This window comes from Diplotaxodon limnothrissa, linkage group LG13 (genome assembly GCF_057381915.1).
Source record: "Diplotaxodon limnothrissa isolate DT_005_m linkage group LG13, D_limnothrissa_male_GT1.1, whole genome shotgun sequence".
Taxonomy (NCBI): Eukaryota; Metazoa; Chordata; class Actinopteri; order Cichliformes; family Cichlidae; genus Diplotaxodon; species Diplotaxodon limnothrissa.
This window is the reverse complement of record NC_140608.1, coordinates 7,641,672-7,669,010: the sequence shown is the minus strand read 5'-3', so window position 1 is coordinate 7,669,010 and position 27,339 is coordinate 7,641,672. Positions and strand designations below refer to the sequence as shown.

Genomic DNA, 27,339 nt, shown 5'->3' with positions numbered 1-27,339 from the left:
GAACAAGCTGTCCTTGAGGATTCATTATGTAAACATTCAGATCGTTTGACAAATATGTAGATGTCTTACTGTGCCATTCGTTTGAATAGTTTTCCAGAAAGGCTTCTTAAACAGGTGGCAGCTGAGGATTGGTTGGTTTAATATACACTAATTCAGCAAGTCATTTTAATATGCCAACATTTGAAAAAAATTTATTATGATAAAGCCCTCTTTTTTATTCATACGCTCTGTGACAGCCTAATATAACATAAATTATGTTGGTTGACAGATTAATAAAAAAGAAAATTAGACTAACTTCAAGCTTGGCTTCCTAATTAGTCCCATTTGTTGTTGCAATGTAGGGCAATTATTTATTGTTTGTTTTGGGCTTTTGTGATACGGTAAAGTTAATCTGGTTATACATTTAGACATTCAAGTTTCATGGCACAACATTGAATGGATTAGAGGAAATTGGTGGTAGAGTATACATCAGGAATAATAGCACTGCCTATCCCTTCACCATGGCACCTGTTAGTGGATGGTATATATTGTATATAAATTTTGTCATCAAAGTTGATGTGTCGTACCCAGGAAAAATAAATGTAAGGATTTGAGTGAATTTTACATGGGCTAAATTATGATTGGCATATGACTGGGTCATAGCATCTTCAAACTCTTTTTGGGGTTAGCAACAGTGATGAACAGGATCATGAGTAGACAAGCCAAGGCTGGCCCATGTGGTCTAACAAGGACGAGATACAGTAGCTCTAATTGCTGAAAACTTATTGATTGATTGATTGATTGTTAATTTATTTCAAACATGTAAACAATATACAGGTACATTTAGAAAAGAAAATAAGAGAGAAAAAAATACTATACAAAAGTCAATACATTTCAATATTGCTACCGTTCTGATTCATTTACATGTTGAAAGGGAGTGGGAAGAAGTAAACACTTGTTTAGTTCTCATAGAAAGAATTCAGAACATACAGTCCTTTGTAGTTTGGCGTATGGAGCCCGGTGTGAAGGTCAGCTGAAAGCACCAGCGCATGAGCATCAGACCTGGATCACGGTGGTCTGATGAATCATGTTTTCTTTTACATCATGTGGATGGCAGAGTGTGTGTGTCGCTTACCTGGGAAACACCTGGCACCAGGATGCGCTATGTGACACGTACCAACTACCTAAGCATTGCTGCAGACCTTTCAATCAAACGGTATTCCCTGATGTCTGTGGACTCTTTCTGCAGGATAATGCGCCTTCCCACAAAGCAGAATGAGTTCAGAAATGGTTTAAGGAGATCATCAATGCTCGAGATATATGGGATATGCTCGAGAAGTCTAATCCATGGAGCCCCATATATATATATATAGCATATATATGCTATATCGATACAATATGCATGACTGTGGGATCATTTTTCCTTACCAAAAAGAAAAAAAAATCATCATAAACAAACCTGCTTTAAATCACATCATGAGTCATAATTATTATTAGTAATAATAAAAACCATGCACTGAGAGCACACTCACCGCAAAAAGTAGCCACTGTAATAAAAGTGAGAACGTACGTGTCTTTGATGGCATATAGTGTACAAAGCAGGAGCGACATTGTTTCTATACAGATTGACGAACTCTCCACACACACTCCGAGACAGCTGCGGTAACCAAGTGTGAATCCAGAACATCTACAACACATTTCAATGTGTTTTTGTAATTTTCTACTGTGATTATGTGATTATTGATAGCTGATGATTGACATCTTTTTAGTTCTAAAGTGTCTGGTTAGACCCATACATTACAACCCCCCAAAAAAGGCACAGGGAGAACAGCAGACTCCACACCCTCCACGCCCCAGCTGGCCAGGAAGCTCAAACCCTGATCTTTCTTGCAGGGAGGAAAGAATACTGACCCCTGCACCACTGTGGATAAAATGGGCCTGAAAACTAACGGCATATGCACAAATACAAAAACTCTCCATTGTTGCGAGTAATTTTTTGCATGTGCTGCCTGCGTGATTACACTGAAGCAGTCTAACCCCAGGTGTTCAATAACAAAGGATGAAAATTGGACCATTATTTCAGGCTACCAATAATCTACAAGCCTTCTTTTCCCTCTGGTTCAACAGAAAACTAAACACTGAAACTGTAACAGACGTGAACACATATGAGCTGAACAGGCAGGAGAGAAAAAACATTCTGCCCTCACAGCATGTCCCTATGAAAGTAAACGGCATGGAGCAATTAAAATGTCCCTGAATGTTAATTAGTCAATAACTGTGCATTTTCACATGTGAGGGTCGCTCTTCACCATGGCAACAACTGTGACCAGGGATAAGACATTATTATATCAGGCACGATTAAATTTAACGTACCATGCTGTAACATTCATTTGCTTTAATGTTTCTGTGTGGGTTGAAAAATAGACTGAAAAGAGAAACAATTTACTTGCCAAAAATGGCATTATCTAGAAACTAGAAAACTAATGCAGCATGTATATTGTTCTTCTCATTGCCATTAGCTGAAGATATGTAATGGGTTCGGCACCAGAACATTATCACTCTTGTATAATTCACAGGAAGTAGGAATGATTGAAAATAATTCACTTTAGCTTCATTCATTTAATACCGCAGTAACAACAGAAAAACAGACACTGAAAAAAGCTGTGGAGATTACCTTGTTAAGATACAAAAATACCCCATAAAACAATAATAATCATTCAATATTATCATAAAATTTCTGTTTTGAAAATATAAGAAGGGTTCATTCCAAGAACAAGGTAGCCAAACAAAAGCAAAAGAACATCATGTGTGCTTTGCAGTGCCTCAGATATTTATATACAAGAAACAAAACATCCATTCCACAAATGCATGGGACAAGGAGAGCTACCTCAACAGAACAAGACTCAGCTGTACACTTGCTTTAAAGGAGAAATGACAGTCTTTTGAGGATGCCAGGGTTCACATTTTGGAGGAGAGACGGCTTGAGAAAACAGTAAAGGAGGGCATCTACATCCGCTGTGAATGACCCTTGTTTAACAGAGGTTATGACTTACAGCTATCAGATTCCCTTCCCAAGCATCTCAACCTCAACTCACACCTTTCTTCAAGAGATCGTAATAGCTCACATGATAGCGGGGAGAGAGATTTCACACCTTGGACCAGATGTAAAATCTCCAAGGGGACAACCAGAACTGGGGGTTAAATACTCTGGACTTTCCGACAGTTGTTTTGAAACTGAACAAACCTCTTGGAAGAGAGACACAACATGCACATGAACCTAAAGGAGTCCAGTTGCCTTCTTTTCAAGACAAGCACTCAAGACTACCATGACCTGGATGACTAACAGGCTATATTGACAAAAAGTAAACATTTCCTCAATGTTTTGGTTGCCTGTTATCTTTGATGTGTAAAATGGATAATCTTGGAAAGATAACAGATATTAGGAGACTAATAGCTAAGCAGATATTAAATAATTTGGGCACAACTGTAAGCTTTGATTTGGCTGTAGTGAATCAACCGTATTGTCATCGTATTTCAGTAAACGTCAAAGTAAAAAGGCACACACTCAACCGTTTGGAACAGATTCCGATTACTTTTTATGGCTTTTCTTACACAGCAACCTAAACATAATCCATCATTAGCCGACGAAGCTCGAATGCATGTTTGCAGCCCTGTGTAAGATTCATTAGCTGCTCATGGCTACAGATAAACCATTAAGTCCTGGTTGCTGAAACAGAGGCTGCTCATGTGAACAGACATCTGGATGCCTCTGGCTCTGACCAGTAACACAGTCCATGCACAGTGTGAGGAACATGATGGATATGGGTGCACAGGGTGTGACTCTGTGCATGTCTGACTTACAGGCATGTGTTAATGTGGTGAGCAGTAATAGGATGTTGAGACTGGAAGTTAGAAGAAATTGATGGGGTTTTTTTTTCTATTTAGTATATACCAGGACTGTTACAATATCAGGTTTTCACTATAAGTTACACAACTACTACAGCCACAAGGACTCGCATTAATGACACTGTGATGTCCACCGAATGTATGAAATTTACCTTTGGTTACTGTGTTTTGTTTATTTGTTGTTGCATTCTTTTAAAAAGAAAAAGAAAAAAGAAATGGTTTTGCTATTTTTATAGTGGACGTGATTGCTCTGATTGACAGGTGTCCTACACATAGACCTGAAGCTGAAGTCTGCATGGCCTCCCCTTCGCTAACGGGGTGGCTGTGGCTCAGGTAGTAGAGCTACTATCAGCTACTGATTGGAAGATTGATGATTCGATCCTTGGCTTCCCCAGTCTGCATGCAAAATATCCTTGGGCAAGATACTAACCACACGTAGCTCTTCGATGTATTCATTGGGGTGTGAATGTTGGTTCAAGTATAGAAAGAAGTGCTTGTATGAGTGGGTGTGAATGAGGTATGTTGTATACAGTGCTTTGAGTACTCCGGAAGAGTAGAAAAGTGCTATATAAGAATCAGTCCATTTACCATTTACTAACTGGATTCACTAAACTGGAGCTCCTGATCACGTCTGTTTTTTGGATGCATTCGGGGCAATTTAATGGATGTATCTGACATGTAATGGCTTACTCTGTAGTAAAGCCCATACGAGAGGTTTCTGCTTCAGCTTTGGTGACTTAAATTCTTGTGTTTCATGAGTCCCTTCGCATGTAGATTACATAGTACAGTTTGTGGATGCAACATGCTAACAAAGCTTGCTAGCATTAAGGGGTAACTCAGCATTCCAATGTCTCATTCATATGAGGTAACTCCTGACTTAAACCAACATTGAGGATTCAAAATATCCAAAATTAATGGGTGACATTACAGTATGTGCATGAATCTTTTATACTAAAAAGCTACTTTGAGCTTCTCCCTTTGGACATTTCACTCTGCATATTTGATTTGGCAGCTTTTTACGTTTGATGTCCTTCTTGACACAACCCCAAAGGGATTTGTGTTTCCTTCCAGGGCGGAACCAGGGAGCTCTTACTTGTTAAGCAGCTGTATAAACCACTACATCAGGGAACTATCAAATCCATCTTTCACACTAAGGGAACCAAAGTGTACCAATAACATACCCCACTTCCCCAACATCATTACACCACCAAGACCACTGATGTTGCAGCACAAATTGAGACTCATCCAAAAATGCAGCATTTTTCCAGCCTTATATTGTCCAACTGGTGACTGTGTCTGTGAAGGCTCTCAGTCATCCAGATCATCGTAGTCTAAGGAGCTTGGAAAGAAAAGCGTCTGGACTTCTTTAAGTTGCTTGAAGACGTTTCACCTCTCATCCGAGAAGCTTCTTTCACTCCCATCACCCTCTGGAACACAAACTTGGAGTGATTAGGACCCTACACCACCGGGCAGAACATGTTCCCTCTAAGCCTGAAGGGAAAAAGAAGGAACACACACATGTAAAGGAAGCACTTAAAACATGCGGTTATCCTAATTGGGCGTATATAACGTCAGCAAAGATGCACAGAAAAGAAGATCAGACACCAGCGAGGGAGGATAAGAAAGACAGACGCAACAACATTGTCATCCCCTATGTAGCCGGTGTATCAGAGAAACTCAGGAGGGTTTTCTCCAAGCATGACATCCCGGATCATTTCAGACCCAGCAACACACTCAGACAGAAACTGGTTCACCCGAAAGACAAAACGCCAAAACACAAACTTAACAATGTGGTGTATGCGGTACAGTGCAGCGAGGAATGCTCAGACCTCTACATTGGAGAGACCAAACAGCCACTTCACAAGCGCATGGCACAACATAGAAGAGCCACCTCCACAGGACAAGACTCAGCAGTCCATCTGCATCTTAAGGATAAAGGACACTCTTTCGAGGATGCCAATGTTCACATTTTGGACAGAGAGGACAGATGGTTTGAAAGAGGAGTGAAAGAAGCCATCTATGTCCACTGTGAGCGACCATCTTTGAACAGGCGGTGGTTTATGACACCAACTCTCTGCCATCTATAATCCAGTTTGGAGATCCCTTCCCAGACGCCTTAACGCCCACTCACATCCTGGGCCATCTGACCTCAAGAAATCACATGATAGGGTGGGGCCAGGTTTCACAATGAGCTCACCCGAAACTCTGGCTGATTGTGACCTACACCCACTTTCACACCTTGGCTCATGTGATTAGGTAGAGGATCATCAGGGGTCCTTTGTCCCTCTTTGGGGGGAAACTCCCACTGGGTTTAAATCCGGGACTCTCCACCATTTGACCCTTAGAACTGAAGAAGCTTCTCGGATGAGAGGTGAAACGTCTTCAAGCAACTCAAAGAAGTCCAGACGCTTTTCTTTCCAAGCTCCTTAGACTTTGGTGACTGTGTTTAAATTGTAGCCTCAGTTTCCTGATCTTAACTTATAGGACTAGCATCCAGTATGGTCTTCTGCTACTGTGGCACATCTCCTTCAAGATTCAGAAATGCACATATGCATACCTTGGTTGTAACAAGTGGTTGCTTGAGTTACTGTTGCCTTTCTATCAGCTTCAAGCAGTCTGGCCATTCTCCTATGACCTCTGGCTATTGAGTTACTGCTGTATGATTTACTGATCAGACATTTATGTGAACAAAGAGTTGAAAAAGTACCTAATGTAGCAGCGAGTGAGTGCATATGCAGAGTGAAACTGCATCCAGTAGGTATGCTTAATATAGTTGCCAGCTGCCTGCACGAGAGGGAATTTTCCCTGAAGCTTTTTACTGAAAGCTGCAGGGAACTTGCATTAGTTGCTCTGATATATGCCATGTTGACTCTTTGTTTCTATAGCAGGGGCAGAGAATGCAGTGACGGCTGGATATAATGGCCTAATAACCACATTAATGGGAAATAAATTGGAATTATCCTTTAAATTACTCACAGCACTTCATCACAGCATTTATCAATTACACGTCAGCTCAAATAAGCTTCTGAAATAGCTCAAGTAATTACATTAGCACACTGGTTAGTACTGTTCTTCCCCTCTTTAATACAATACAAACATTTAAAATGTGCCTGTTTGACATAATGGGCAGAGTTTTTGCCATATAAATTCTCCAGAGCTAACATTTCTTTGGGGATCAAGCGTTTAAGTGTTCTTTTTAATTTGGCTTGCAGGAGAATCATGCAAGTTTTATTTAATGTGACTATAAAAAGAAACCAGTGTCATGTAAGGTGTATCATTAAAGATGAAGTTAGTTATGATCTATGAAACACCTGATGTAGTAACCTTGATGAAAAATGTATTAAAACTGCTGAATCCACAGCTTGCACAGAGTTTCACTATGCAATAATTCATCTTCAGAGTCACAAAGCCCAAGGAAGTGTTAAAGATCACCTCAGTGTTAGCCTTATACATTTTTTTTTATGCGTGAGCTGCCTGGAAGATCCCAACAGTAACAGCTATAAGATGTGTAATGAATACAAACTGGAACATGGCATTGAAAAAAGAAAAAAATACAGAAATGTATTTTTCCTGCGTCCCTTTAATGAACACTGGCTTTAGCAGCTGCTCCCTTTTCACATTTCATTTTCAAATGCTTTTTGTGTGCATTGAGATGACTGCACAAAAAAGAGAAAATTTGTCTTATTCAGACTGGATAAGTGTGAATGAATGGCTGCAAATAAAGCCAAGGTGATCCAGACTAAAGTTGTGGAGCTACCAGAAGGTAGAGTAGTAGATGTATAGGACAGCTGGTAATCTCACAAGTCAGAGGGAACCATGATAAAGATGTGCAAGTTAGGTTGTGAGAAGCCAACCGGATGGAATACGATCCAAGCCATCAATACATAAATTGTACTGGTTATCAGAAAACAACCTGGAAAAATAAGATGGCCACAAGATGAGACAGATGCCAGTGATGTAAAAACACACAATCTCACAATGGACAGAGGTCTCCATGTAAAGTCCTGCACTCTGAGCATGCATTAGTGGGTGTCAGAGCCACAGTCCAGGATGAAACGCATCCATAAATATATCAGGAACCTGCCAGAGGAAGTGGCTGATGTCAAGAAATCGTCTAGAAAATACCTTAATCATTGAAGCACAAGAACAGGCCTAAAGCACCAGATCCATACAGGCAGGACCCAAGTTGCAAACTGTGCAAAGATGTCCCGAAGACCATCCAAGTAGAGAGATGTAAGATGCAAGCTGGGACAGTGTACACTGAGAAGCACAACCAAGTGGCTGGGATAGTGTATAGGAACGTTTGTGCTGCATATGGACCAGAAGTCTCCGGGTCCTGATGGTTAAGAACAACAGACCTAAGTCTTTGTAGGTTTTCTAGTTCCAGACAGACAAGCAGCTGTTGGCCAACTAACCAGACAAAGTGGTAGCTGAAAACAACCCAGAAGACCGCACTATGATAGATGTAGCGATTTCAGTGATCAGCAACATCAAGAGGAAGGCGCATGAGAAAATAGAGAGGTACCAGGGGCCAAAGAAACAACTGGATCAGAGGTGGAAAGTATAATTCAAAGTATTCCCAGTGGTAACAGGAACATTGGAAGCTAGAAACTAGAATAGTTGCTCCAGCAGATTGCAGACACAGCATCTGAGGTCTCTGTGCAGATACCACACAGAACCCCAGCAGAAGTTAATTGGCAAGCGGTCTCTATAAATTCTATGGCTGCCATTCAAAGATGCACAAATCTACTCATTAGTGCTTAATAATACACAAATAAAATACTATAATTTCACTCACCAAAACTGAAGCTGAAACTTCTTAGACACTCTAAGCCAAAATACTGATAATATTCATCACATAATTGTATTAAACATGTTCCAAAAGGCACCAACAACACAAACACAGCTGTTCTGTGACTTTTAATAATTGCCTCCAGAGGAACTGGAGTTTTTGGAACTTCTGCATTGGTTGGCGATTGCATGTTGACAAACAGTCATTTCTGTTTTAGAAATTACACAAAGAAATCAAATACAGAACAGCTAACAGCCTCAAAATGAGAAAATGGTGAAATATGTTATTAAATGTTCAGCGTGCATGACCTTGAAAAACTAGCAGGAGAACAATGATCTTTGACAAATGTAATATGTTTGGTTGTATATACTGAGGATTAGTAATAAGGAAGGAAGCAGCAGTTGTACAGTAGGCGGTAGAAACACAGAGGTAACTGAAAATAAAGGTGTTAGTGGCTGGGAGTGAAACGACAGGGGCCTTTACCAACAAATCAAAAGTACTTGTGGAAAATGGGAATTTAAAAAATCTAAATACCCAAAGCACCTTCTCATTGATCCTTTCCATCTATACAGATTTAATTCATAGCCCAAATATGACACTTGATGATACTAAATAGGAGTCTTGATAAATAGAATAAATATGCATCAACAAATCCTGACAACAGCGTAACCTTGACTAAAAAGGAGAATAAGAAAAGCATGGAATGAAAGCACATAAAGAAATATGAAGCACTCCCAAGGAACCACTTTGAATAGCTGATAACACATTCTCGTCGCAGCCTGAAACAGTGGGATTCAACACAAACATGCAGTGAGAGATTCATGAATTTTCTACCATCAAACAGCGCTTTTGTGTCTGAGCCAGCCGCTTAATTAAACACTTTCACCTTTCACCATTAGTCGTCATAGAAACTCCCAATGGGTGATAAATCGATGATAATACTGAAGCGACTATCTGAAATGATTTTACTGGGATTTTGTGTGTGTGTTTATAAGAAAGAAAAATGGCATTTAATCGTTAATAGGTTTATTACACAGGGCTCTATTTTACCAGAGTCATCACAAAGACAAGTAGGGAGTCGTGTCTGAAAGTTCGGTGATGGTGCCAAGTAGCAGTGATATGCACAAAAGGACAGGGTGACGAGAGTAAAATCAGAGGGTGCTGCTCTCACAGCCAAAAATACCAAGACAACAGGTAATAATAATAATAATGGATTGCATTTATATAGCGCTTTTCGGGGCCCTCTACAGTTCGCAACAGGTCCACTGATGATGCCATAGCCCTGACACTACATATTGCCCTGTCACACCTGGAGAAGAGAGACACGTATGTGAGGATGCTGTTTGTAGATTACAGCTCAGCATTCAATACCATCGTTCCCTCGAAGCTGGACAGGAAACTGCAGGATCTAGGACTGAGCAGCTCCCTCTGCAGCTGGATCCTTAGCTTCCTGTCTGACAGACGCCAAGTGGTCAGACTGGGCAGCATCACCTCATCCCCCGTCACACTGAACACTGGTGCTCCACAGGGGTGGGTACTGAGCCCTCTCCTGTACTCACTCTACACCTACGACTGCACAGCCACTAACAACTCCAACATCATTGTGAAGTTTGCGGACGACACTACAGTGGTGGGTCTTATCACCAACGATGATGAGACGGCTTACAGGGAGGAGGTCAGCGCCCTGACCCACTGGTGTCAAGACAACCATCTCACCCTCAACGTCGCAAAGACAAAGGAGTTGATAGTGGACTTCCGGAGGTGCAGAGAAGTACACACCCCCATCACCATCAACGGCGCTGCTGTGGAGAGAGTGAGCAGCTTCCGGTTCCTTGGCGTACACCTGGCTGAGGATCTTACGTGGTCAGTACACACAAACAAAACAGTGAAGAAGGCGCAGCAGCGCCTCTTCTTTCTCAGGAGACTGAAAAGATTCGGCATGAACCCCCACATCCTCAGGACCTTCTATCACTGTGCCATTGAGAGCATCCTCACTGGATGCATCACCACCTGGTATGGCAACAGCACCGCCTACAACCGCAAAGCTCTCCAGCGAGTAGTGTGGTGCTCTGAACGGATAATTGGAGGTGAGCTTCCCTCCCTCCAAGACATCTACAGGAAGCGCTGCCTGAGGAAAGCGGGGAGGATCATCAAGGACTCCAGTCACCCCAGCCATAAACTGTTCAGACTACTTCCATCAGGAAGGAGGTTCTGCAGCATCCGGTCCCGTACCAGCAGACTGAGAGACAGCTTTTTCCATCAGGCCATCAGACTGCTGAACACGTCATAGACACCTCAGCTTCACTACTGGAACTTCAACATTATGCACTACATACTGTACAGTAACGCCTCTGTTCTGCACATGTCTCACTCTGTATATTTTTATATATTTTATTTATTGTTGACTCTATTTAATTTGTAAAATATGTGTATACACACACACACACACACACACACACACACACACACACACACACGTAGAAAAACATTTAGTATACACATCCAGAAAAAAATTTTTTTGCTTAAACTATTATATATTGTACATATATTTATTAGTTTCAGATTTAGCCATTCGTATATTTTGCCTGTTTATGTTATTGTATTTTGCACAACTCTGTTGCTCGTGAAGCTCGCACACAAGAATTTCACTCGCATGTGCTGTACCAATGTACCTGCACATGTGATGTGACAATAAAAGTGATTTGATTTGATTAGAGCCAAAGCGCTTTACAATGCCACTATTCATTCACTCTCACATTCACACACTGGTGGAGGCGAGCTACAGTTGTAGCCACAGCTGTCCTGGGCAGACTGACAGAAGTGAGGCTGCCATAACGCACCATCGGCCCCTCTGGCCAACACCAGTAGGCGGCAGGTGAAGTGTCTTGCCCAAGGACACAACGAGCGAGACTGTCCGAGGGCTCGGACAGTCTCGCTCGTTGTGTCCGAAGAGTTGGCAAGATGAACTGCCAACTCTTTGAGCCACGATCGCCCACAGTATGTTTTAGTATCAGTAAAGTACACACATGGAGCTTAAATGAATTAATGCCCCTTAATCCTGTTCTTCAGCTAAAACTTTCCTATTCCCACTGCATTAAACTTACCAGTGACATGTAAACTTTGAAACTACTGTTAACGCTCATAAACTTTGTGTATGTGTGTGGATTGTTATACAAAATAGAGGCACAGTTCTCCCTGAAATGGACTGAAGAAGCCATGATTTAGCATGAAGATTTCCTGAGCTGTCAAGCAACGTATGCAGGTACTCACGTGTACACAGGGAAACAGATGTGTAAACACAAACATACACACACACACACACACACACACACACACACACACACACACACACACACACACACACACACACACACATACACAAATAGAAAAGATGAATAATTACACATTTACTGAGGGAGTAAACAGTAAACAGCTCAGCAAGTGTGCCGTGGTGGTCACACTGTGACAGATGGACATTGTTGTGACAGATGTGCCTCTGCTCAAGCTGAGGGTCAATGCTCACAGGCTGCCAGTGACACATACACATGACAACTCACACAAAACATCTTTCCTATATTCTAAAATGATAACTGCTGCTCCACTTAAGCACTTATGATTTTACAAGCTGCAGGAGTTATGTGCGATTTATTTTTTAATGACTGAAATAATAGAAGTATTCCATTTCTGTGTATTTTCTGCTTTTCCAATTCCACCCCACACAAGCCATTTGAGAAGTCTTTTGCTTTTCATTTTGTAAATATTGCTTAACTGTCTCGCAGCTAAAACCTTCCTCTCAAGAGTGTCGAGAGGAAGGTTTTTATTTTGTTATAATACTGTAAAGCCTGTAAAGTCAAGACTACAAAAGACTACAAAATCAGCATTTTAAATAATATTCAACTAAATTAATGAACTCAGTACCAAGCTGGAGTTTCAGGCTTTTCTACATCAAACACACCACTGTAGGGTGTTAAACATCCCTAGAGATTTTTTTTCCTTCAAAAAGTATAATTCTATATTTTCATATTTAAATGTTCTGGCACATATTTTTATCTTACCACACTGATGGCAACAGTTTCTCTTCTGTACACATGCTCAGTTATGGAAACATTTAATAAAAGCACCTATCAACAGAATGCTTCTGACCTGACTGCAGTGTGATACGAGGAGATCGATATCCATGAACAATCAGAGAAAAATGGTGATGAGGATAGAACTGCTGTGCCTTTTATCTTCTTTTAGACACGCACTCCTTTCCATTAATGTGACGGCATGTGAACATGTGTAGGCTTCATGTCTGAATAAGCACCCTGGTCACTTTTTTTTTTTATGTCACCTTAAGTACGGTTTCAACTGGGCATGTCCCTCCTGCCAGTTGTTCAGTTCAATAAAAAAATATGATTGTTTGGGCGAATGCTTTGAACAGTAATAAGAGACATTATAGCATTTTATCACCTCAACCCCACGACTAATTTGTATAAAGATTAAGACATCCATCTATACTCCATTGTTACTGTTCCCATTATACAGCAGTCTTTCTTGAAGCCAGTGTGCAAAGGATAATGGTATCACATGCACACACACACACACACACACACACACAGGGATTTTGCTCTTAGTAATAGCGGTGATTAAGATCAATAAGTTTAATTATATGGTTATTCAAAGCAAGTGTTTTGCACAAAAAGAAAGCTAACAGCAAAGATTAGCAAACAAAGACTATCTCCCTCACTAGAGACATCACTAGACGTCATACTGAAGGACACCTTTCTAATACCGTTTGATACTGAAATCCTGAAACACAAAGGTACTTGTGTTATTCAGTATCCTAGATGAGGTACTGTGTGTGTACTGAGCAGTGTTGGTTAAGTTATTTTAAAAAAGTAATCTATAACTAATTACTGATTATTTCCCCCAAAAAGTAATCCCATTACTTTACTGATTACTTATTTTCAAAAGTAATTAATTACTTAGTTACCTAGTTACTTTTTAAAAACACAATTTTCAACCTGAATAGGTGATAAAGCGATAGATCTTTCAGCCCAATTCTACGTTTTCTGCATAATCCATCATACAAAATGTAATCAAATGGAAAAGTCTCTTTTTAAAACTTGTTTTATTAGTTTTAATCTTTTAACTTTATGCATCACGCAAACATTAAATTATATGTAACATTCTCTGACTGGAAGAAATTTGTTTAACATTTAAACCTATTTTGTGCACATTCCAGCACATAAAATAAAATATTTTTTGTGTTTACACTCAGTTTTTCAAATAAATGTAAGTGAAACACAGCAGAAAACAAATCAAAGACTAGCGGTCCTGTTGCTCTAGTTTCACCTGTAAAGCAGGAGTGGGGTAGGCGGAGGTTTGCCCTGGTGCAGGTGTGCTGCGGCGGTCAGTGGAAGAATCCGCGAGTTTCTCTGTGAATTTCCTATTACGTCGTAGCGCACTTGGTGCTTGCTCGGAAGTTTAGGGATTTTTTGCTGTAAAAAGAAGTTTTCTTCCCAAGCATAAAGTACTTCCACACTTTAAACGCTGCAAGCTCATACTCTCTCTGCACTCGATATATTATCCTTTGTTGATCTGAACACAGCTGTTGTCACGAACGTCGCACTCGCTTACGTCATTGTCATGAGACACTCTCGCAAAAAATCACGGTTTTAGCAACGCAGTAACGCAGCGTGCTTACGGGAGAGTAACAGTAATCTAATTACAGTTTTTGCAATAGTAATCCCTTACTTTACTCGTTATTGGGGGGGGGGGGAGTAATCAGATTACAGTAACGCATTACTTGTAACGCGTTACTGCCCATCTCTGGTACTGAGTCTACAATTCGTCCAGATCTGAGGGAGCTGTATACACCTACAAGTGTTTTAGTCTATGCTTACATGTTGAACAAGAAGAAGAGCTACTAGCACTTGTCTGACTGCTGTGTTCCAAGTGTAAAGTTTGGTGGAGGGGAGATTATGGTGTGGGTTTGCTTTTCAGGAGTCCGACTTGCCCCTCATTTCCAGTGACAGGAGCATATCGATACATTTTGGACAATTTTGTGCTTGCAGCTTTCTGGGAACAGTTTGGGGATTGCTCTTTCTTGTTTCAACATGACTGCACGCCAGAACAAAAAGCAAGTTCGATAAGGATATAGAAGAGGGGGATTGGTGTGGAAGAACTTGAAGAGCCTACACAGAGTCCTGACCTCAACCTGAGAGAACACCTTTGGGATGAATGACTGCAGAAACTGTGTGCCTGTCTGACCTCACAAATGAACTTCTGGAAAGCCATTCCATCCCAGAAGAGCTAAAGCTCCTATAGCTGCAAAGGGTGGGCAAACATCATGTTAAAACCTATGGATTAAGAATGGGATGCCACTCGAGTTCACATGCATGCGAAGGAAGATGAGTGAATACTTTTGGCAATATATATTAGGGCTGCAGCTATTTTAGTAATCGAGTAATCTATTGATTGTTCCATCAATCAATAATTGAATAAGAGATAGTTTTGCTTTCTTAATGAGTAATAACAAATATTCAAAAGAGGAGAACCACTCACTGGTTTCCATTTTAGAACTTGCGGTGTTTTTAAGTTTAACTTCATGCAACAGCTGTCAAAAAACAAACAACTAAACCCTTTGATTGTATGTATGTGCCATATTGAAATGTAATAAAATGCAATGCAAAAGTATATAATTAATCTCAAGGTAAAATAAAATAAGATATATGTGCAATCTAAACTAAGTCATAAAACATGTACCTTTTCTCTGTCTTCTTGGAAGGTTTTCTGACATAACAGGAGGCAAGTTTTTGTGCTGCTGAAATAAGATGTTATGCTGGTGTAGACATCAATTCATATTAATGATAATTCACTGTCTAACCTAACAACTCTCACTGAAAAGATAAGTAAACGAAAACTATTGTAAAATCATGAACATGTGCAACACTTAGGCTAAAATACTGTAATTAATGTTATACTTTGTATCATTAGCTTGAAATCTGTAAGCACTTCAGTCTTTGTCCTGTCAGCAAAATATAATGTTAACATTTTAAATAATGTGTCACTACCATGTCATTAAAACTACTTTTATTAAATTAGTTTGTTTTTTAAAGCATTGAAGCCAAGAATTTAATTAAACTAATTTAATGCAAGCGCTTAATTAGCCTGTAAAATATGGCATCAGGAATGGAAACTATCCAATATGGGTGCAACAGAAAACGACATAAGTTTATTAGAACAGTTAAAGCTGTTATCAAATTATAGCTGAGCTGAAATTTGGCAGCTCTGACAGGTATTTGCAGACATTAAATTCATGTGTTAGGAAAATATTGTCCATCTTGTGATCAAAACCACAATGAGAACTTGGCCTAGTTGGGTATGCTTGCATTTAGTTTGCAAAACACTTCAGACAATCTCCAAATATGGTTATCTGGACCACAATGACATAAATCACACAAACTGCGTGTATTCAAAAACGTCTGTATTGTGCCCTGCTCATGGTTTTTACCATTTCTATGCACTTCAATGTGAGTCACTCTGGTAATGTGTTTCCATCCTGAGAAATAACAAATATGGAAATAGATAAAATAAAATCCCAAGTCTGTCCTTTAGAAACAACCTTTTAAATGTAAAGCGGACCTTCTGCTTTACGTGAAGTACTTGACCTCTATCAGGAAGTGCGACAGAGCTGTGAAAATATTTGTCAACTGTCAACCTGTGATGAATTCCACTTCAGATGAGGTCATCGCATGCCCTCTTTGCTTTGTTTACTTGCTTATCTTTTTGTGAGTTGTGGCAATAAATGAATTTAAAGGCACGTCATACTTTTTAAAAAGTAAAAAGATAAAGAGCTACAGAAGAACAGATCCTTCCAATCTCATTAAAAAGTCAGCCTTGATGAAAAGAGACGTGTTTTACAGCACCTGTCATAGAGTATAAAGAGCAGAGTTAGGGTAAGAGAGTGAGTCACTTTAGAAATGACAGATGGACAAAAGAGCCAAGAGCTCCCATCAATCATCGAGTACAGAAAGACGCAAAATCAGTCTTTTGTTTCCTCTTAATTAATCATCATTCCTTCATCCTCTCAGTGTTTACAGTAAGAGCCTGTCATTACGTTACTCAACAAAACCCCATTTTGCTTTCTCCACAGTCTGGTGAAGCGCTCGCCGTTGTCGTCTAACTTCTTCGTTTCGTTCGGTCTTTAAATTCAACAGAACACCTGCTCCTGGAAGCAGACTGACAGAGCTCTAATTCTCCAGCAGTGTCCAGTGGTGTTTGGGAACTCATCACTCACAGACACACACACAGGAAGGACAGGCTAATTACTTCTCTGCATGCTCTACCCACAATTGTCTCCTTAGCAAGATATTAGACTCTGTACCACCCTGTTGTGCGCACATACACAAATTTAGCATGACGCAGCAAGCTGAATTTGTGTCTCTCAGAGGTTCATGCTGTGCTGTCAGTCTCCTGCTCACCGATTATAGCAATGATCACTGAGGTTCAGACGGCGTCTCGTAAATGCACGAGTCAAACAATCACTCTTCATTTGCAGCTGATAGTTTTATTGTTGCCAAGGATGAATGTTACTCCATAAATAAATTTGTCTTCACTCATTTTGTTCTAGGTGAGTTTGTACTCAAAGGCAAACAAGGTAATTGCATGCAAGAGGCAATTATCAAGATGTTCCGTTGTCATTGGTTATCAGCAATCAAAGCCATATAACATGATTGCTGCATGTCCAGCTGTTACAAAAAAGAGGTTGAAACACCATTTCTCAGATGCTGGCTGAAGAAGAGAAGTATGTGCCAAGTACAATCACGGAGGAATACAAATGTGCTGGTAGCTTTGGGAGTTACGAGTGTCTGCTGTTGATTTAGTCAGTTTACGATCTCATGGCTGTACCTGGAAAAATCCATGCACTGCAGAGCAACTCTAGAAGGGGTTGTTTATAGATTTAGAACGGCTCCCATTTGATTCCAAAAAGATTAGCGAAACAAAAACCAAGTCTATAAATATTGTAAGTTGTGCAGCTCTAATCTGTAAATCTTAAATCAGCCTCAACTGACAGCATCTGAATTATGATTTGTTCTTATATAACATCAGCCCAAATATAGCCATAAACTAAAACGAGAAGAAGAAAAAGCCAGGCAACACATACCATTTAGTGGGAGAAAAAATATTTGGTTAGATAAACGAAGCTAAATATCAAGCTCATTAGAGTGTCCCTGAGTACAGTTCACCACAGGCTGGGACGCATATGCAATACCCCTACGGAGATTTTCAGATCAAAGTGCTTAAAATTTTATATGTGGTTTTTGTGCTTAAGTTACAGGAAGATCAAACGTTCTCACAAATCTGTTTTATAAAGAGGCTTTAGAAGTCACATCTATCATGCATGAGGATGCTCAAAAATTCACATGAAAGGTGTCTGCTTCCCAAGCCACCACAACCTACCGACACTCATCAGAGAGAACATTTAAGATCTAGAGAAAAACAAGTCAATCTTGAGGGCTCCTGCAGTTTTTCACCTTTTTCAGTATGCATACCCAGCAACCAACTTGGTATTAATGAGGTACAGGTCATTCTCCTCCTGAACAATCCACTTCCTGCTAATTGTTGGTTACTATCTGTAACACAATGTCAGATTTTTATTCTGCACAAAATGCAGCTGTTTTAAAGGAGCTGCTGTGTCCACAAACATAGTGCATAACATTTATTTGGCCACCATCAGGTGCAATGGTAGCTCTACCAGTATGAACAAGCTCGTTAACAGAAAGGATTTTTAAAAATCTAAAATATCATTATTATAATAAATAATCTCTGAATTTTCAAACTCATAGTTTCACAAAAAAGAACACATAATAAAAATTTCAGTTATTTATTTGCATTCCTGAACAGAAAAATTAGTTGTAGTGGTTGAATGCATTGCTTGACTAACTTCTGACTTCTAAGAAGCTGAAATTTGATGATAAAAATGTAAACTCAGTTTGTTATTTATATAATAAATAAGAATGAAATGATTCGTTTTAAACATGCTTTTCCTAGATTTCTAAAACATTTGTGTTTTCCAGTTTTATGACAGATGGTCTAACAAATTTGTTAAGCACTGTACATTTAAAGCTTAATTATCTAACTATTCCACCTCTCCATACTACAGTAGACTTGAAGTAAAGGCCCCCAGGATCTGTTTAGTTCAGATAAAGTCAATATGAAGCTAGTCTTGGTTATACACATCAAGTAGTTCTTTTGAACTGTAGTTGTTTTGGGACCATTACCCTCTTGGCCCTTCCCTACAGTGCTTCTTGCTGAGAGAAGATTAACACAAAGGGGAGTTTTATTACAAAAAACTAGACTTACTTGTCTAAATCATTCTGAAACAGACATTTAATCTCTCTGGAATAACCAAAGTGAAATCTTACATAAGGCCTGCGAGGCCAAAATGCCTTTTACAGACTGAATTTAAAAGGTAATACCATTTAGATTTTGAAAATATGCTTGTTAAGCATATCTTTTTGACCGTTGCTTGCTCAGCAATAAAGCACATACCAAGGTGTGTGTTTCTTATCTTGTTTTAGCTTTTCAGGTAGCTATGAGCAAGCAATTAGTTTTTTATAGATTCTTCATGTTTCATGTCACTGGAGAGAAGCTCTTGTATGAACGGGGATATGCAGAATTTAGAGTGTTAGAGTACCATCAGAATTCTGCCATCTGTTGTGGAGCTATATGCAGTACAGAGGAAGCAGCAGTGGTTGGATGCATGCAGGTCAGCCTGTCAGCCTGCAGATGTTCAATCGATTACAGTTTAGGAAACACTGAAAGCTGATAAATGTGCCCAACTAGGTCTAGCTCCTCGTGAGGATAGATGGGGTTCGGTTTGGTGGTGATGGAATCACTTTGCACTCATCACGCTCAAAACACCTCCTTGCGTTTCCATGGTAACAGGAAGCACTCAGCGCCGGCAGCACACTCCTTGTGGAGCCCAGCAGTTTCTGTTCATCCGCAATCGATATTCCCGATTGAGCGTGCGGATCTCTGTTAATGTCTGTTTGCTTGCGAGAAGTTTGCAGATGTTTGCAGATGTTTGCAGAGTTTTGTGAAGGGCCATAAGAGTCAGCAAGAGGACAGAGAGATAAAGAGTGAAAGAGAGATAAAAAATTTTAGCATTAAGGTTATCATTATTCAGACTGCAAGCGGGAGAAAATATCCCTCAGCAGCTGATATCTCTTTTTTAATTTCAACAAACTACTTTCAACTACGACTCGATGGGGACAGAGAATTCAAAACTACATTTCTGTTTGCAAGTAAATATCCACAGTGTATCATTAGCTAAATGGCAGTTCACTCTCAATCTGCTGACAGAAAGAAAAGAGCATAAGACATGCAGAGAAGGGGAGAAAGACAAAGAGAATAATGAATGCTAATGACCCTGGTGGACTGTGGTTTTTGTGAAAATTAAACATATTTTCTAGCGTCCTTGCAATTCCCACAAAGTCTCATTTGCTCAAAAAGTTGCAAAAATCCTTAAAACTTTTTCGGTCACAGAAGTGCCTGTGCAGGCTCCAGGCTGCCTGTCAGGATTAGGACTTACAGCCTTCTGATTACTATGGAGAGGAGCCAGGGATCATTGGGTGGGCTCCTTTTTATTATGCTTTGGTAAAACAGCCAAGGATGAGAAAGTGATGCCCTTCACCATATACAGTCTGTGTTGATGGCTTTAACACACCAACTGATAAATGCCAGACATCAGAAGACATTTTACAGTTTTGCATTGTTCTTCCTTTGTTTTTCACTCAGGTTTGTTGCTATGGAGGCAGAAGGGAGAAGATTCGCTGCAAGTGATTTGGTGCAGGAAACATCTGGCACAGATGTGGAAAAAAAAGGGAGAGAGGAAAAAACATCCGGCATAGATGTGGAAAAAAAAGGGAGAGAGGAAAAAACATCCGGCATAGATGTGCGCATTCTTTAGGAAAACAGATGTATTTCAGGAAGCAATTAGACTGCAATTAGTGTGGGGATGATGTGTGCATGAGCGTTCACCTGCCCTTGAATTAGTGGACAAGTGAGGAGAATTATAAGTGTTATATATTCTATTAGCAGTGAAGGGAGTCAACATAGCCAGAGAAGTCACCTCGGCAATCACTTGCATGAAGGCAAATTCTCTGCACTGTCACACTTCAATGACTCTACTGGACCAATTAAGCAGGCAATCACTCCTAACTTTCACCACTGGCTGCCAAGCAGTTTTTGTTCCCTCAGCCCTTAAGGTATTCTTGCTTTTTACATCCTCATCCTGCTCCACCAGTCCAGCTTCTTTTTATTACCTAAACGAGCCTCGTTTGGAATAAGATAGCATTCCAGTGGCTAGTGTTGAGTTGCAAATTTTAAAAGATGGCATCTGACCCATCATTTCATAGGGTCAGTGACCGAATTAAATTTAAACTAATAAGTATTTTCTAACTCTACACAACACCCCCAATTATTGATGTAATATATTTGTCATTACTTTTCCCCAATCAGTTGTCAATTTGCACTTTGTCCCTTCTTTAATCTCCAACACTTGCATTACACAACTTTCTGGCACTACTCCATAACTTTCTGAGCACTGTTCCCAGCATCTATCATTTTTAATTGGATCCCTTTGACAGTTTTATGGCCAGATCGAATCCAAAAGTCAGCAAAACTACAGATATCAAACTGAATGAATGTTGTATATCAAAACAATGAATCCTCCTGACAACTTTGTCAGGTTTGCTGCCTGGGGTTTGCGACTATATACGTTAAGGAAAGGTTTCTCACAACTTTGAGCAACGGAGATGGGCAAAAAGTGTCCCAGGTGCACTCTCAGCCGGGCCAAGTTTGTTTACCATATTGGTTAAAGATGGGCGGTTCACCACCTTCTGGCAACGAAGACAGGCAGAGAGGCTCCCAGGTGCATCTTAGCAGGGCCAAGTTTATTTAACCCTGTTTGGACTTGTCACCGTTGGCCATAAGACAATGAAAGGTTACTTGTTGATCCTAATTACTTCATTTCAGACAGTATTAATCACATATGCTCATACAACAAGTGGCACAAACTTCATTAATATAATTGTGGATAATATTTGACCCAGATGTGTGGGTCTTGTGATTTCAAACATGTAGGTTAAATGCTTATCACAGTGATTCCATTATATAAAAACTCCAGTGCAGGTATATATATAAAATGCATACAAGTATATACAAGTATATATTTTGATATATATGTGAGTATATGTCTGTATATATATATATATATATATATATATATATATATATATATATATATATATATATATATATATATATATATATATATATATGACAAATCCACAACACCAGGGAGCATTTAACTGATATAAATGTCAGGGGTTCATGTGTAATTAAAGGCCAGTGAAATCCTGCTTCTGACAGTGAGGTCCACTGAAGTAGGTGGAAGTTTTTTTTAATCAGTGGTGAACCAATGAACACAATGAAACTAAGACTATTTCTATTATTCCAGTTGGTCTACACTGACAATAAAAAGGCAAGTGGCCTCGGATTTTAAGTCTGTAGGACTAAACATGTATGATCACCCTGTGCTTCTTGTACCAAGTGATTGAAATGATAAAAGCTGACCCCGTGAAGGGAAGGCATTTTAGATAGATGTATCAGTGAGACGTGAACATGATATATGAAATTTGGCAAGGAGGTTGGTTATCTATACGTAAGAAGCAACAGAGAACATGCTTGAACATATAGCTTATGTCTGTTTTTAGAAAGCAAATATCCACAAATCTGCTCATCTAATGTGTGGATTCAGAGCCGGGCAACCTGTTTAACTTTTAGCACTTGCAGGCTTTATATTAGCAGGTGTTTGCTTTAACACCATTCCCAACTATTTCTAGACTTTCGTTGAATTTGCTCGAACACAAGACACCGACGCCTTTGCGCACAAGAAGGTAGCAGCATTGAACGGGGAGTGTGCGTTCGCACGAGACTTACATGGCGCGTGCTGTCATCACGTCACAGCATCACATCATTTTTGCTCGTGGTTAAAAGCGACAGATGAAGAGATGTCAGCTGCCACTGTTTTAAAGTGAAAAGTAGTGTGTTTTGTGCACACCTCCTCTTCCCTTCTCTTTCCCTCCTTTCCTTTCGCTCAGCTCGGGTTTTGGCGCTGTAGCAATTTGCTGCGTTGTTGGAGGCATTTTTACGCACGAACGGCAGCTGTGCTTGCAGCGCTGTCAACACCGCAAGCACATGGTTTCCCACAGCTTCATAAAAACACACGACGAAAACACACACCCGTGAATTAATGTTGGAAGTCATTTCTGATTGTGTGCAACAAGTCTGAGAACAAACATCCACTCAAACCAGTGTAAGAGTTTTTTCTTTTCATTCTTTTTTTTAATCGCCTTACCTGACAATGATATACATGACCAGCACGTTTCCAACCAGCCCCACGACGCACACTATGGAGTAAAGAGCGGTGATGGCAATCGCTATGATAACCGGATTGGCGTCGATTTCCATGTTGTTCCCTCTACTCCCCTCGGCGAAGCTTGTGTTGTCGGTGAAGTTCCCACACAAGCTGCTGCCATTATAAAACGAGCACAGCTGGCTCCTTTGATCCGCTTCTGAGCAGTTGCCGGCGCTGTCCATGGTCCTCGACCGGTACGTACCGCAGGCGCGTTTTTCACCTCCCCTCAGGTGCCTGTCGAGCGAACTCGGTGCCTGTGATGCCCCGCTGGGTGCTTCTCTGTCGTGTGCTCGGGGCAGCTCTGCCTGTAAGGCGCGGGATGGGCCGCCGGTGGCGTTAAACCTCAGCGTGTTGAAGAATGTGCCGTGCGTATTGACGGTTTGAGGGTTAACGGCAGCCTGAACGAGTTTTCTGACGATCTTCGCGCAGCACAGCGAGCCTGCACGGGACAGAAGCGACGACGTGAAAATGAATTAGTTCGCTCGCTTTCTTCTTTCACTCTAGGGTCTTTCCTCTCTCTTTTTCTTACTGCCTCTTTCCTATCCTTTCATTCCCCTTTTTGTTCGCACATGTCTACTCATTCGTTCCTTCCCACCCCTTTTCGCATGCCTTGTTGTGCTTCCTTCAGTCCCCCCTTGCTCCGTCCTTCTTTCCTTTTAGTCTCGTTACTTTCGTTCCTTCCTTCCTTCTTTCTTTCTTTTTTCTCATTTTCCACCTTTAACCCCCCAGTTGTGTTTTCCCTTCTTCCCTTGCTCCAACCGTTCTTCCTTCTTTTCTTTTCCCCTGCTCACTCTTTTGACCATTTTGGGTTTAAAACACATTTTTTTATAATTTCTTAAAATATTTTATATATTTTCTTTCATTTCTTATATACTTTTTGATCACTTCCCCTTCCTTTTAACTTCCCTGCTCCTTTATTTTTTCATTCTACACGTTAACATCTCCTTTCTCTTACCTCACTTCCCTCCCCCCCCCCTCTTCTTTTAGTTCTGTCATTGGGATTTTTTTGTTGCTCATCTTTGTTCCTTCAGTACTTCAGTATTTTTTCTTTACGTTCCTTTCTTTCTGTTTTCTCTGCATTTTACGCATTACATTTTTCTTTCCCTAATTTTTATTTACTTTCCTTCTTCATTCTCATCCCTCTTCCCTTATTTCTCTTCTTCCTTCCTTTTTTCAGCTCTTCTTGGTTCTTTCTTTCTTTCTTCATTCTGACTGGACTGACCAGCTAAGAAACAGGCTATTGTTACCACCAGAAAATGCTTCAGCTTTGGTATCAGTTTCTATGAGCAGCAATTTGCAGGACATTTACTTTGTCTGTCACCACATTTGTTTTAAAGTGAAGCATTACAGTGATAGTCTTTGCTTCTGTAGTACCTGCAGGATAATACAATGCTCACAGCATTGTCTGAGGACACAAAGAGAACACTCGTGATTATGTGTCAAGTCACCCATGCCTGCACATGTACCGCTTTGATGAGGCTTCTCACTTCTGATTTCCGTTTCTGTGCTTTATTCTAATTATGTGAGCCGAGCAGGGGAATGTAGCATGGCATAATCCAATAGGAATTGATTTTAATCGAGATAATGTCCCCACTTGTCTCATTACAGTTTCACATAGCTTCAAAAATGACAAAAGATCATTGAACAAATGTGCCAAAGGCTCCAGAGTAAAGCTTTTCAACATGATCATTACTGGTACTCAAAGTCACTGCTGTAAAATTGTTACTTGCAAACACTTTAATCAACACAAATTGCACAGTAAGAAGAACTTGAAAGCTTAATTCATCTGTGTGTTAAGTGATTAAAAAAGGGAGTATTAATGCTATTTTTGTGAAAGAACAGTTTTATCACTTTGGCTAAGTCTGACAAGCTCAACCCAGTATCCTTCTGTTATCCTGCTAAAGTGTTTTGTTGATTGTGATTAAAAATTCCATTGATGGCTGAACAGTGGGAATTTCTTGGAAAACTTGTTTTTTTTATAATACAAGTATTTCCGCAGTTTTGATAGAATGAAGTGCCACAGTGATGTTTAGGGTGAATGGTGGACGTAATCACCGTAGTCCATGGTTCAGATGCTGAATCCTGTTCATATATATATTTTTATGTTTAGACAGCAAAAGCACTCTGACTAAGACCAGTTAAAGACTGCTTTGGTTTGTAAGTGTTTAAACATAATCATTAATGCAGTGAATAATTCTGCACTTGATTTAAATTCATATGCATGGGCAGATATGTTTGGTGTATTAGCACATTTGCAAGTTTAAATAAGTTAACTAACATCAAGTCCTATTTACATATTTGAAAATCATTTATGATGCTACAAATGTTATAGTTGTATATGAAGACTCTTGATGATGTTACATTTCTTTGGTTCCACACTGTTTGGTTGTGACATTATAAAAACTGTTTCCTTTCAGCTCTGACTTTAATAGTAGAAACAGGTTTACTTCTGTGGCCACAAGGCTTCTGTGAGCTTATGGCTGAGTGCCCTTTTCAAAAAGGTCAGCTTCCTTTCTAAATGTGTTTTGCAGTGATATGTTCGTGATTCAGCAGCGCAAGACTGAGAAGTGTTGCACCAAGAGATGCTACACTCATTGCTATGACAGAGCACAGATGGCAGCTAAATTTCATGGACAGACTTGTTACGTCAATCTTAATGATAGTAATTCATTTAAAGAAAAGGATAAAGAAACCGACTGTTAGCCTATTCATCTGTCTAATACAGGACTCTTTTTTTTTTGGTCTTCAGATTTTGTTCCCTGATATTCATGTGGGAATCAATTTAGGAATGGCTCACTTAATTCCAGAGCTGTACTTCTGAAAGAACACGACTTCATGTATTGAGTAATGTTTCTGGGGATTTGGGGTTTCAGCAACCTGACCAGAGTTCAGATTATAAATACAAAGTCAACTTTTAAGGAAACCTTCAGCTTTTTAAACCCAGTATTTTTCCACCATCATCCAACAGAAAGCTTAGAATAAAGAAATATTGAGGGTTTTATGTAAAACAACAAATAAAATAATATTAAGATTAAAATAACATTTGTTTAGTTCTATTTATTAACCAGACATAAGAGCAATGAACCAATCAACATTACTAATAAGTAACTACATGTGGCTGCCATGCAGTAGGCTATTTATGATTGCTTTCTTACAAAACAGTTCCTGAGTGGAGGAAAAAATATATTAACACGTTTGAACCTATTTTAAAACAAAGTTGATGTCAAGCTATGCCAACCACTGCTGATTCAGTTTAATTTTATTTATATAGCACCAAATCACAACAACACTCGCTTCAAGAAGCTAAATCCTTCTTAATCCCACCTGTGTTTGTGATGAATCTAATTAAAGGAGCCTACTCTGATAATAAATAAAATTCATGGCTGCTTAATATCGTTTAAAAAAAAAAAACAAATTAATTTGTCCTGTTTATGACTTTATGAGCTTCTCTGACTTTTCGTTAGATTTTAATTCTTATTAGTTTGGGCAGTGCAGCCAACCAGTGATGAGAAACCGTATCACTTTCTTTCTGTCCTTCACAGATTACAATTATCTGATCATAAGTCGGATCAGCCGATTTTCTGGTTTTAGAGGGATTTCTGCAGGCACTGAGAAAAGAATTAGAGGAGCCTATCCCAGCTCTCAGCTCTGTGATAGACTGATACCCTGGATAGGCTGCCTGTCAGAAAACTGTAAAAGGTACTACAGAAACTATTAGCTCTTGTAATATGGATTACAGTATTGTTTCCACAATGTGTTATAAAAACTTCTTAGCTCATTTTGAATTTGCTGGCAGCAACGTGTGTCAAAAAGTTGGGATGGGGCCATGTTTACCAGTCTGTACTACTCCCTCTTTAAACAACAGTCCATAAAACAGAATTTGCTGGGCATTTGTAAGAGGAATCCTGTCCCGCAGCTACTCAGTAGTCCTGGGTGCTCTTTATCGCATTTTTCATTTTGTGATGCTCTAAATGTTTTCAATTGCTGAGAGGTCTGGACTGCAGGAAGGCCAGCTGAGCACCCGGACTCTTCTACTTGGAAGCTGTGGGGGATTTTTCTTTTGGCAAAAAGCAGTCCCCGAGAACAAACTCCGACAGCAGCTGGCAGGTTTGGAGTGTTTATTGTTAAGGAGTGATTGGTTTACGGATAGAGGGCATTTGGCTTGGAGATTCAACAGCACTACATGCTTGAA

The 27,339-nt window shown here is 39.9% G+C and overlaps 1 protein-coding gene across 1 annotated transcript in view; it reads right to left on the bottom strand.

The window, feature by feature from the left end:
- Positions 1-23,329, bottom strand: part of oprm1 (opioid receptor, mu 1) — a 37,378-nt gene extending 14,049 nt beyond the window's left edge. The window contains exon 1 of the mRNA XM_085369093.1: positions 23,088-23,329. Coding sequence (XP_085225219.1) covers positions 23,088-23,329 — 242 coding nt within the window. The remainder of the gene's footprint in view (positions 1-23,087) is intronic.
- Positions 23,330-27,339: the final 4,010 nt, after the last annotated feature.